The sequence below is a fragment of the Rhinolophus sinicus genome, chromosome 2 (genome assembly GCF_057876585.1).
Source record: "Rhinolophus sinicus isolate RSI-liver-muscle chromosome 2, RSI-T2T, whole genome shotgun sequence".
Classification (NCBI taxonomy): domain Eukaryota; kingdom Metazoa; phylum Chordata; class Mammalia; order Chiroptera; family Rhinolophidae; genus Rhinolophus; species Rhinolophus sinicus.
Window position 1 is genome coordinate 100942285 of NC_142502.1, and position 11984 is coordinate 100954268.

The 11984-nt window shown below is 54.8% G+C and overlaps 1 protein-coding gene across 1 annotated transcript in view; it reads left to right on the forward strand.

Moving 5' to 3' along the window:
• MDGA1 (MAM domain containing glycosylphosphatidylinositol anchor 1) overlaps window positions 1-7468 on the forward strand; it is a 54877-nt gene extending 47409 nt beyond the window's left edge. Inside the window, exons 13-17 of the mRNA XM_019753939.3 lie at window positions 686-838; window positions 1576-1710; window positions 5971-6101; window positions 6304-6412; window positions 7116-7468. Coding sequence (XP_019609498.1) covers window positions 686-838; window positions 1576-1710; window positions 5971-6101; window positions 6304-6412; window positions 7116-7207 — 620 coding nt within the window. The 3' untranslated portion in view covers window positions 7208-7468. The remainder of the gene's footprint in view (window positions 1-685; window positions 839-1575; window positions 1711-5970; window positions 6102-6303; window positions 6413-7115) is intronic.
• Window positions 7469-11984: the final 4516 nt, after the last annotated feature.

An 11984-nucleotide genomic window follows, 5' to 3' on the forward strand; every position in this document is an offset into this window, starting at 1 on the left:
TCCTTCACTTGAGATCCATGGATCCCCAAAGAATCTGTGTATAGAATTCAAGGGCTCCGTGAATCTGGAACCTGGAAGGGTATACACTTACTTAACTTCTCCTAACTTCTAGCAGAAATGTAATATCTCCTTCAATGATGAATGTAGGCAACCACAGTAGTATAATTAGTACTTGTGACTTTGTCATCAGACATCTGATATTTTCACATCACCTTCAAGTTGTTGCAGCTATCTCTAAATGTCACTTACATTCATTAGTATTTCAAACCTATGGCAGTTTATTAGACCTAATACTAGATCTTGTGATTTAATTAGATAATAAAGAAGCCCACTTATATCACAAATTTGTTTAAAAATATTTGATAACTGTATTTCGGTATAATTTATTTCCTCTGTAATCCTTTGTATTTCATTTTATGCATCTAAAATCATTCTGAGATGGGGTCCTTGAACTTCACTAGATGCCAGAAGGGTCTGTGGTGTCACAAAAAGGTTAAGAAGTCCTGCTCTGGAAACAAAGTAGTTCGAGGTCCTGTTACCTAATTTCTCAAGCCCTAGAATCCTGGGCCCACTGCCTGGATGCTTGGGAGCTGCCTCAGGTGGCCAGGGAGGGCACAGCTGGACCAGAGGGCCTGAGAAGGCTGACCCTCTTTGTCTCATCCCCAACCTCCCCACCCCAATGCAGACAACACCTGCCACTTTGAGGATGAGAAGATCTGTGGCTACACCCAGGACCTGACAGACAACTTTGACTGGACACGACAGAACGCCCTCACCCAGAACCCCAAGCGTTCTCCCAACACCGGTCCCCCCACTGATATAAGTGGCACCCCTGAGGGTGAGGGCTTGGCCTGCTGCTAGGAATGGAGGACTACTTCAGGGTTCTGGCCTCAGGCAGTTCCATTCTAATGGAGAGACACAGCCCTGTCCACAGGGAGCCCCAGTTTGAGGGGAGACACAGCCCTGCCCTCAGGGAGCCCCAGTCTGAGGGGAGACACAGCCCTGCCCTCAGGGAGCCCCAGTCTGAGGGGAAACACAGTCCCACCTAAGGGGCCCCAGTCTGAGAGGAGACACAGCTCTGCCCTCAGGGAGACCCAGTCTGAGGGGAGACATAGCCTTGCCCTCAGGGAACCCCAGTCTGAGGGGAGATGCTGCCTTGCCCTCAGAGAGTGTCAGTCTGAAGGGAGACACAGCCCTACCCTCAGGGAGTCCCAGTCTGAGGGGAGACACAGCCCTGCCTCAGGGAGCCCCAGTCTCAGGGGAGACACTCCCTGCCTCAGGGAGCCCCAGTCTGAGTAGAGACACAGGCCTGCCCTCAGGGAGCCCCAGTCTGAGGGGAGGCATAGATCTGTCCTAACAGAGAAACAGGAAGTGCTTCAGTAGAATTAAGAACTGATAAAGGCTGGCCTAGACTCCTGTTCTGTGAGGCAGGGAGGATGGGGTGGGTTGGGGTGAGGCACCTGCCATTCAGACACATAAGACTAAGAAAAGAGTGGTAATGGTGATGGGAAAGACAGAAAGAGGCTTGGGTGGGGTGAGGAGGAAGCTGTTGGTGCATCTCTCCCTTTCCCGCAGGCTACTACATGTTTATTGAGACATCCAGGCCCCGGGAGCTGGGGGACCGTGCACGGTTGGTGAGTCCCCTGTACAACGCCAGCGCCAAGTTCTACTGCGTCTCCTTTTTCTATCACATGTATGGGAAGCACATCGGTGAGTCAGGTTTCCAGGTAGTGTTCCCCAGTGTGTGTTGGGGCTGTGAGGGGCGAGAGGGGTCCACAGGAGGCTAGGGACCGGCCCACATGAGGCCTGGGCTGAATCAGAGATCCTTGGAGGGGGTCTGGGCAGAATCTGGACAAGGGAGGCGGTCCAGAGCCAGCTTCTGTGGAATGATCAAGGCTCCCTGCATCTACCAAAAAAAAAAAAAAAAAAAAGAAGAAGCTCCAGCAGGATGAGACAGGAATCTTGGAGGCAGTGGAGAATTGCATGTATTGAGTGCATGCCAGGTACCAGGTGACATCCTGGGTGCTCTGCATTCTGTGGTCTCATTAGCCCTCATAACCACCAGGTAAGCGAGGTATTACCATGTCATCAGAGACGTTAAGCATTTGCCCAAGACCACACAGCAACCCAAGTCCGCCTGACTCCCTCGAACCCTAACACAGGGTTAGAAGGGTGCTGCTTTGTGAGCTGTGAGAGGAAGTCCTGCTTCGTAAGAGTGAATGTAAACCAAAGGAATGCCCTTTGGAAAGAGATGTCGCTGGTAGGAATGTCACATTAGTAATGAACTCATCAGTGCAGTCATCACTTCGAGAGCCCTTGCTTTGTGCCAGGCGGCAGGTGCTGCGGTGAAAGGAATGCACAAGCTCCCCGTCCTCCTGGCACCTATAGTCGAGTTGGAGAGACAGTCAAGTTAAACAGCTAATTGCACCAGATAGGATTTAGTGGCCCCTGTGACACGTGTCCGCAGCAGAAGGATAGGAGCCACAACAGCTGGTACAGGGACCGACTCTGGGGGCCTGGTTGTGGAAGACTGCGGAGGAATGGACAATTTTAAAATTTTTTATTCATTTGTTTGTTTACTTATTTATGGGAAAGTTATATATTTTGCATGGGTCAAAAGGTACAAAAGGTGCATAATGAGAGACCCCTCCCTTCCCAGTCCTGCTACCTACAGCCCCTCCCCAGAGGCAATCAGTGTACTAGATTGGGGGGAAATTTTCCTGAAATACTTTATGCATATAGAAGCAGTACACATATATTCTATTTATCCCCTTACCCTTCACGCCTCCGCCCCCGCCCCGTTTACACACACAGTTCTGAGCCTTGTTTCACCCTGAACCTGCGTCTTGGTGACCGGGCCTTATCAGGCCACAGGCACGTCATTGTTTTCCTCAGCTGCACAACAGAGGAAATGACTTTAAGTGTAGACCTAAAGGCTCATCATGCAGAAGTGTCCGCAGCTTGTGTGATGGGTCAAGGTGAACCAATGAACTGGAATGGGTGGGATGGAAGGTTCTGTAGCCACTGGGGCCCCCAGACCATTCAGACCGATGAGGTCACCCACGGCTGGGTCTGGACTTTGTGAGAAGCTCCTTTGGGGTGGGTGGGGTGGGTCACCAGGACTGCTGCCCTGGCCAGTCCACTTATTTCCATCTGGCTTCCCCAGCTGGAGTAACTGATGCAAACCAGTTCTGCTTTGCCCCAGCCTTTCCCATTGTTAACACTGAAAGTTTCACATCCCAGGCAAACCAGGGCAGTTGGTCACTTGATCCCCAGCTCAGGAGGGGCACTGGGGACCAGCTGCCAAGAGGAGCGGGTTGGGTCCAGTAGGGCCCTGGGAATTCAGACCTTATGTGCTGGGGTGCCGGGGTATCTGGGAGCAGTGGGGGCTCCTGAGCTTATTCACTGGTGGAACAAACCAGTCAATGAACGCTTCCTGTGGGCAGATTTGATCCTACCCGAGGAAGACCCTGTAAGCAAAGGAGTGGGCTGCCCTGTCCCCAGACAGGACTGCCCCGCGGGGAGGCTGTGGAGACCCCTGTCCAGGGCGTGCTACTCCCCTCTGCCGTCCCCTTCTGTCACCATCTTCTCCAGGTCTCCCATCCCTGATCCCGACCCTGCCTGCTCCTCTGACCTCATTCCCTGCTGCTTTCCCTGCTGCAGAGAGCTTTGCACATGATGTTCTGCTGGCCTGGAACGTTCTTCTCGTCTCGTTCAGGTCTCCTCAGCAGGGCCCTGCACCCCATCTGAAATACCTCTCTGTTCCCTGCATTATTTTCTTTATAACGCTTACCATCAGTAGAGCATAAGCTCCAGGAGGGCAGGGGTCTTTGTCTTATTCACTAATGTATCTCTAGTACCTAGAACAGTGCCTGGCACATAGTGGTGTTCAATCAGATGATTGAATGAATGAATGAATGAATGAATGAATGAATGAATGAATGAATGAATGATAGGGAGGTCTGGGCTTGATGAACCCTGAGGTAACTTCTTACCCTGAGAGTCTATGAAAATCCTGATGACAGTTGTGAAAAGTTCATTCACCATTTAATTATTGAGAACTGATGGCAATTTGACGCAAACTTGCCCTCAAGGTGTCAAATAGGGAGAAGATATGAATCCCCGTAACTGCCACACCCCTGAGCAGAGAGAGGGCTGGGCTTGGGGAGCTGTAGTTTAAGGACTCAGAGGTCCCAGGAAGCATAGAGGACTTCCAGCTCAAGCCTAGGAAGACTTCTTAAAGGAGGTGATGTTTCCGAGAGGCCTTGAAGCACGGGATGGATTTGGCCAGGGGGACATGGTAGGGGAAGGGCATCTCAAGCAGTGGGAATAGCCTGAGCAAAAGCCCAGAGGCTGGAAAGTTGGAGTATGTCCAGGCTCCAGCATACAGTTCCATTTGGCTTTGGAGGAGGTGAAGACAGGGAAGAATTGCAGTGAGTAAGCACATCCTTAAGGGAGACTGGGCCCTGGCTGACCCCTATGAGAGGTTGTCAGAAAGCCTCTGAGCAGGAGGTCTTGGAGCTTATGGGGTACTCAGAGAAGGGGGCAGAGATTCAATTTTAATTTGAGCAGTGAAAATGTGGGGTTTCTCCGTTAGGGTCCTTGGGACAGGGTGGTACAGGAGGAAGAGAAGTCATGGGGATTGAGGCTGGACCCCAGGGAATCGGAACAGGGGTAGATCTCTAGGAGAGGGAAGAGAGAGTGGTCCTTTTGGAGCTGCTGGATAGACTGGAAGGCACTTGGGCTTGGGCTCTGCTGACGCCAGAGTGTTACCTCCTGGCCCACTGGATGCTGGCTGCAGCCTTCTCATGGCACCATCTCCTGGGGAGGGTCCCCCACCCAGGCCTGGGTCTGCTGTCAGGCGAGGGGTTATTTCTTGCTGTCCTGGTCCCTCTTCTCCCCTCCTTTTCCACCCTACCTGGCAGCTCTGGGCACCAGCTGTCCCCAGACCTCCTGTTTTGCCTGCTCTTCTTGGTTGAAGCCAACTCCTTTGATCTCAGGCAGGTAACATTTGGTGGCTCTCCCCCATAGGGGGTCTGTCTATCTGGTGTCACAGATGGTGTGACTTTGTCTGTGGGCAGCGCCATGGAAATGCCAGCCTCTAGGTGCCACCTAAGTTGATTCCTCTTCCCTCCGAGCCAGGCGTTTCATGTCACTGGGGGCTCGAGGTGGGCCAGGAGAGCCAGGGAGGGGGCATGACATTGCCTGGATGCTCTTAGCCAAGCCATGACCCCCTCCCTCTCCTCCCGTGCCCCTTAGCACCTCCAAAACTCCTGGCCCTGTGACTGTGGGCAGATGGGCTCAGCACCCACAGACTAATGCCTCCCAAATTTCACTTGAGCTATTTTTACCCTGGTTATGTCACACATATGCTAATATCTTTCTTTAAATCAACTCATTCTTTTTTTCCTAGCTTTGTCCTAAGCATTAATATTAGTTAGATCGTGGTTTTGAAGGGCTAGCTTTATTCATCTCTTAAAACATACATATAAATATTAAAATTTTTTCAGTCCATTTCTGTACCTCCAGAATTCACCTCCTATGTCATGTACTGCCAGGGGTGTGCTTGTGTGTTTTGGAATCCTCCTGTGTGCTCAGACATAAGCCCCTGCTACACTCCCCTGTCTAGAGGGGAGAGGGCAGTGTGTGTGTGTGTGTGTGTGTGTGTGTGTGTGTGTGTGTGCTGGCGGTGGGGGCTTAGCTGATCAGGAGGGAAGGAAAAAAATAAAAGAAAATTTGCAAATTGTCCTGATGAACTGAAGGCCTGCTGCTGTCTCTCTCTTTCCCGTGTCACCCCCCCAATCCCCCTGAGATAATGGGACATTGAACCAGTCTGTGATGGGGAGAAAGTCCCATCCAGCAGGAACAGTGCTGTGGGCAGAGGTGAGAGAGGAGGGCTTGGTGAATGGGGAAGGGCCAGGATGCTCTTATACAGTTCTCACTGCCCCCTTCTCTTCACACCCACTGCAGGCTCCCTCAACCTCCTGGTGCGGTCCCGGAGCAAGGGGGCTCTGGATACGCACGCCTGGTCCCTCAGTGGCAATAAGGGCAACGTGTGGCAGCAGGCCCATGTGCCCATCAACCCCAGTGGGCCTTTCCAGGTGAGTCTGCCAGGCCCAGAGGCTCCTCACAGGCTCTCCCAGCCCTCAGGCAGTTGCTCTGGCCACGAAGCACTTCAGAAGGAGGAAAGCAGGCGGAATGGGGGTAGGGATGGGGGGCTCCCTGGTACACCGAAGGGAAGGATGGGGGTCTGTCCAGCAGAACCGCCCTAATCCCTGCTTCCTGCTCTCTGATCCCACCCAGATTATTTTCGAGGGGGTTCGAGGCTCAGGCTACCTGGGGGATATCGCCATAGACGATGTCACACTGAAGAAGGGAGAATGTCCTCGGAAGCAGATGGATCCCAATAAAGGTGAGGACGAGAAGTAGGCAAATCTGTGGAGGGTTTTTTGGGTGGGCACCTGTGTCGGGAAGGAGGGTGTCTGAATGGGGGTTCAGGCTGCTGGCTGATGGGCTGCACGTGGTGACTGTGTGAACACTTGGGGCCCAGCCTGGCTCAGGACAATGAGAAGACCAGACCCTGCCTCCGTGAGCTTGCTAAGCTATTGACGTACCGGAATGCCTGTGTCTGGGTCCGTCTCTGTGTGGGTCCAGGTGTGACTTTTGCCCCCCACCTGGGGGCCAGGTGTTTGCCATAATAACAGCTCAAGTTTACTGAGTGATTACTGTGTACCAGGCAAGATACAAAAAGCCGTATATGTATGCATGAACTCATTCAGTCCTCACGGCAGTGCTCTGGGGTAGCTCTTACTTTCAGACTCGTTTTACAGATGAGGAAACAGGCCCACTGAGGTCAAATGAATTGCTCCGTGTCTTAGTGAGCCACAGAGCCAGGATTTGGACCCTGGCAGGCTGAGTTAGCTCCCACACCACACCACCTCACATCTATGCTGAGTGTGCTGTGTGCATTGAGGGCAGCACCCACCACCTTCAGGCCACCAGAGAGAGGGCCGGAGTAACGGGCCCTACCACAGCCCGCCTGACTGCGTGCCGCTCCCTGGCCCCGCCCAGCTGACCTTAGCCCTGGCCTGTCTCCCCTCTCTCTCCCATCGCAGTGGTGGTGATGCCCGGCAGTGGAGCCCCCCGCCAGCCCCACCCGCAGCTCTGGGGGCCCATGGCCATCTTCCTCTTGGCGTTGCAGAGATGATGAGAGCTGCGTGGCCCCCACCCCGCCCCCGGCACACCAAAGTGTCTGCATCGTACCAAAGACTGACCCCCGCCAGCCGGGGCGCCCGGGGCAGGGCCAGCCCACCAGGGAGGGGGCCTGCGTTGGCTGCGAGGATGAGCAGTGAATAAGGACAGAGACCTGGCCGCTGAGGCCCTGCAGACGGTCGTTCCACACACGCACACACTCACACACCCACACTCACACACACACAGATATATTAAAGCACAAGTTTCTATCTGACCTGCCAGCACCTTCTTTACTGCAGAGACGGGACTCACAGGAATGGTGTCTGCCTCCAGAGACCTCCGTGCCGAGCTGGCCTTGTCCTGGCTGCACCTGTGGGGTGTTTCTGCCCTTCCCCCATCCCTAACTTAAGGCTGAGCTCCTGCCTACCCTGTGGTTTTACCAGAAGGGGAGCAGAAATGGGGGCCCTGCTCTTGGCCGGACTCTGGGACTCCCTGGGATGGGGGAGGCCAGTGTCAGAAGGGGCCAAGCGGGACTTTGTAAGCAACTTTGTTCCCAAGGCCATTCTGTTCCCAGGACAAGGGCTGAAAGGTGGAGACTGCAGGCCACCCAGATCCCCTGACCTGTTCCTGGGATGTCATATTCCCCCCTCACTGTGCCCCCTTTGAAGGGACCCAGCGCGGGGTCTTGAGCCCTGAAGATTGACACCTGCGCCTCCCACCCCTGTACCCCTTCCTGAAGCAGCTGGATTCCTGAGAGCGTGGTCCCCACACTAACAGGCTGGCCTAACCTCAGCCCCCAGCAGCCCCTCTGAGGAGCCAGGGGAGTGAGTGGGAGCCAGGCCATTTTCTGGAGTGAGGCTTGACTCTGAAAGGGGCAGAGGAAAAGGCCTGCTTTCACAATTTTGTGCTCCCGTATAGAACGCAACTCAGGAGTAGAGTGGAAACTCCATTTCTTATATACTTGGCATGAGAGGGCACCCTGGATGAGAGGGTATGTGTAGGGAGGCTGCCCCTGCCCTCCTCAACTGCGAAGCACCTTCTGGTTGGCTGTTCCCTTCCCACCCAGGGTCAGTGACGGAGGAGGGGTTCACAGAGCTGGGGGTGGGGGGTGGGACAGTTGCTGGTCACCCTGTTCCCTGGGAGCTGAGCTCATGACCCCGGCTGTGACAGGGCTCCCTGTCCTTGGGTCCTGGGTCAGGAGCCGGAGATGGGTATGATGGGATCTAGACTTCTCAACATCACCCCTGAGCCCCCACCCAGCCATCCATGAGAGAGAAGAGGCCCCTTTCAGGATGAGACTTCATACATGTGTGCGTGTGGCTGCGTGTGTGCATGTGTGTATGTATGTCTGTGGGCCCATTTGTGTCTAGCACTCTGGGTACATCTCTGGGCAGGTGTGTGCAACTGTGAGCCTGCGTGTGCAGTGATACATACGTACCCCGTCTCTATGAGTGCCTGTGTATGTCAGCATGCATGTCCTTCTTCACGAGTGACAGGAATGCTTGTGGGATGCTGGCCAAATATGCCACTTCCAGCCCTATTGTGTAGTCTGAATTTCTACCTTTCATCCTGTATGGATGACAAAGAGCTATAGATGACCCTATTGGAATGCAACAACCTTTGGAAAGGCGTGTCACAGGGCTTCTCCTGGCATTCGGTGGAGACAGCTGCAGAGAAGAGACAGCACTGCAATGCCAGGAGGCAGGCAGGGAACCAAAGCAAACGCTGCCCATCTCACCGTTCTGCCAGGCTTGTGTTACCATCATCACCAACAGCTGGTGGGTGGCCAGGCCAAGGCTGGAGCAGGGCCTCCTGATACCCAACCAACCCGGCTGCCTTCCTGGCCCAGCCAAGGCCGCTGTCCGAAATGAATAGCCACAGGTTCCCAGAACATGCTTCCAATGCGCCTGCTGGGTATTATTCCTTAATTGTCCCATCTGTGCAGTCTGTTGCCCCAACTAGACTGTGAGCTCCTCCTAGCCTCCCAACCCTCTCCCACCCCTCCCAACCTCGTGCCTGGCACAAGTGGGCCTATTCTGGAATTCACTCAGCAGGCTTTGCCCAGTGGGATGGGATATGTAAATCAGTGCTCCCAGCCCTGGCTGCAGGATAGAACCACCAAAGAGTCTTCGAGAAATCACTGATGCTTGGGTCCCACCCCCGAGGTTCTGATTTAATTGGACTGGCATGCAGCCCAGCATCAGAAATGTTTCAGAGCTCCTCAGGAGAACCCAAGAGTGGGAACCACTGGCCTGTTTCCTGCCAGGTGCTTCCTCTGTGCCCTCACTGGGGTGGGGCTGGAGACCCAGAGATGAAGAGCCCCGAGCAGTCCCTCTTTGGGCTCCCTGGCACCCTAGGCCTATGTCCCTCAATGGCTTTTGAATACACCTGTCTGCTGCGTTGGCTGCTCCAATATGGGGACCCTGTCTCCTCTGCTCACCTCCATATCCATAGAATCTGGTGCACAAAAGGTGTTCGGCATATGTCAGCTGAGCTGAATCGCACGTGTGCGGCCCCTGAGTTTCTGGTCTGGAGAGATGGGACCTGGTGACATGGACAGAGAATGCAAAGCGAGGGAGTGATGGAACACGGCTGGAGGGAGGTTGCAATGAGGCAGGAACAACCCCCTACTTCAGGGTGGCTGGACCTGGGCTCACACTACATGCCTGAGGGAGACGCTGCGGTCCCTGGTCCTCGTGCGTGGATGGTGAGGTGGGCACGTATGTGTCCGTGCGCTCGCAGGACTGCAGGGGGTGTGGCTGTCAGTGTGTGCTAGCACTAACGTGTGATGTGAGCACCGATGGCGTGCCAGGCTGTGTATGTGTGTGTATCCCTGGGTAACATGTGGGTGTGTGTTTGTGTGTCTGTGTGTGCCCGTGAGTCAGCACCTCTGTATCAGTGTCACCTGTGCTGTGTGTGTCTTGTGTGCCTGTGGATGTCAACGTCTGTGTGTTAGTACATGGCCCATGAAGACCCACAGCCCAGGGGAGACCAGGCTGGCTGGATCCAGTACATCTCCCCAGTGGCGGTCTCAGCTCTGGTCACGGGGGCTGAGGCATTTTGTGGCCTTAAAACTGAGAGTCCAGGGTCAGCTCTCAGGGTGTTAGGGTCCCTCCACCCTACCCACTCCAGGTTGGTATTTGGAGGAGAAAGGGACACAGGGGCCAGGCACTGTACAGGTAGGAGAGGGGGCATCTCAGCATGGCTCCTGTCGCTGGGGTACCAAGCTAAGCCTGCAACCCAAGGCCCCTCCTCCTGGGATCCTGCCCCCGCCTTTGCCCTCTCTGGGACAGCCCTGACACCTCTTCCCCTTCATTCTCCTTTCTGCCTGTGCTCTGTGAAAGCCCCTGGCTCAGGTTGTCCATGCTGGGCTGGGCCTCAGGTCCATGATCCTCGTGGTGCACGTGAGGAGGGTGAAGCCCAGTGCGGGGAAGGGACTGGCCCCAGTCACACAGCTAGTTAGGTGGAGCCAGCCTTGGACTCCAGGTACTGAATCCCTGGGTTGGCACACTGCTGGCCACTGCCCCTGGGCTTTCTTGCCCAGTAGCAATGAGGAGCTTGGTCAAACTGCCCAGTCTCCAGCTGCTGGTACAGATGTTACAGATGTTACTGGGCCCTGCATTGGGAGATATAATGCTCTCTGCCCCAAATTCTGGCCACAGCCCCTCCCACCCCAGGTCAGGTCTGGGTGCCACATGGAGGCGAACTCCCTCTGCCCCCATTGGCTGTAGCTGCTGCCCCTCCCCCAGGCTCTCAGAGAGAAGGGACTCTGTCCCCCTCGCCTCTGTCTTCACACAAGTCTGGGCTGGGATTGAAGGTCAGTGTGTCTTGGTGTCCTCATCCTGTTGACTTCCCCGTAAGGACCAGGAGGAGGAGGGCCTGGGGGAACAGGGACAAATCCTGATGTTTTCTTCTCCCTGGACAACTGAAGGGGGTTGGGGGGCATTTCCAGGTCTGTCCCAGGACTAGGGTGAGTGAACCTGCTTTGGAGAGTCCCTGTGGGGCCACTGGTTGAAGTTCTGGGTTCAGGGGAGCCCTTCTTGCTTTCAAAGGCAGGTAGCACAACCCTCCCTAAGTCAGTCCTATGTGTGTGCATGTGTGTGCGTGTGCGTGTGCGTGTGTGTGCGTGCGCGTGTGCATGTGTGTGTGCATGTGCATGCATATGTGTGTGCGTGTGCGTGCATGTATATGCATATGTGTGCGTGTGTGTGTGCGTGCATGCGCAGGCACATGTATGTTTATGAAGTTGTGTGTGTGCTGGGGCAGAAAGACTACTCTTCCTGGGTATCCCGTGACACTTAGAGCTGGAAGAGACCTTAGAGACCATCTAATCCAGTACCCCCACTGTACAGGTGAGAAAGCTGAGGCCCAGAGAGATGGCACATGCCCATCACCACCCCCTCTCCCTCACGTCACCTGCATTCATTTCCCAGGAGCCCTGTGAGAAATGCCCTCCTCCTGGTATCCCCCCCAACCCCACACACACCCAGCTGCTCACACAATCACTATCTTAGCCCAACTCTGCTGGCCCCTCCACCCCATTGGTCCCCAGCATCCTTCCTGCCCCAGGGTGGCCAGCTCACCAAGGCCTTTATCCCCAACCCAGGAGAAACTAGGGGACTGCTCTAGCCCTGCGGCCTCATGAACTTGGGAGAGAAGCTCCCCCGCCCATGCCTGGCCCACCCACCACCAAGGTCAAAGCACAACAGGAGACCCTCACTAACGGGTGAAAGGTACTGGGGTTGTTTTAGTCACATGACCCCGTCCTCACACGTTTGCCTTGCTGTCTG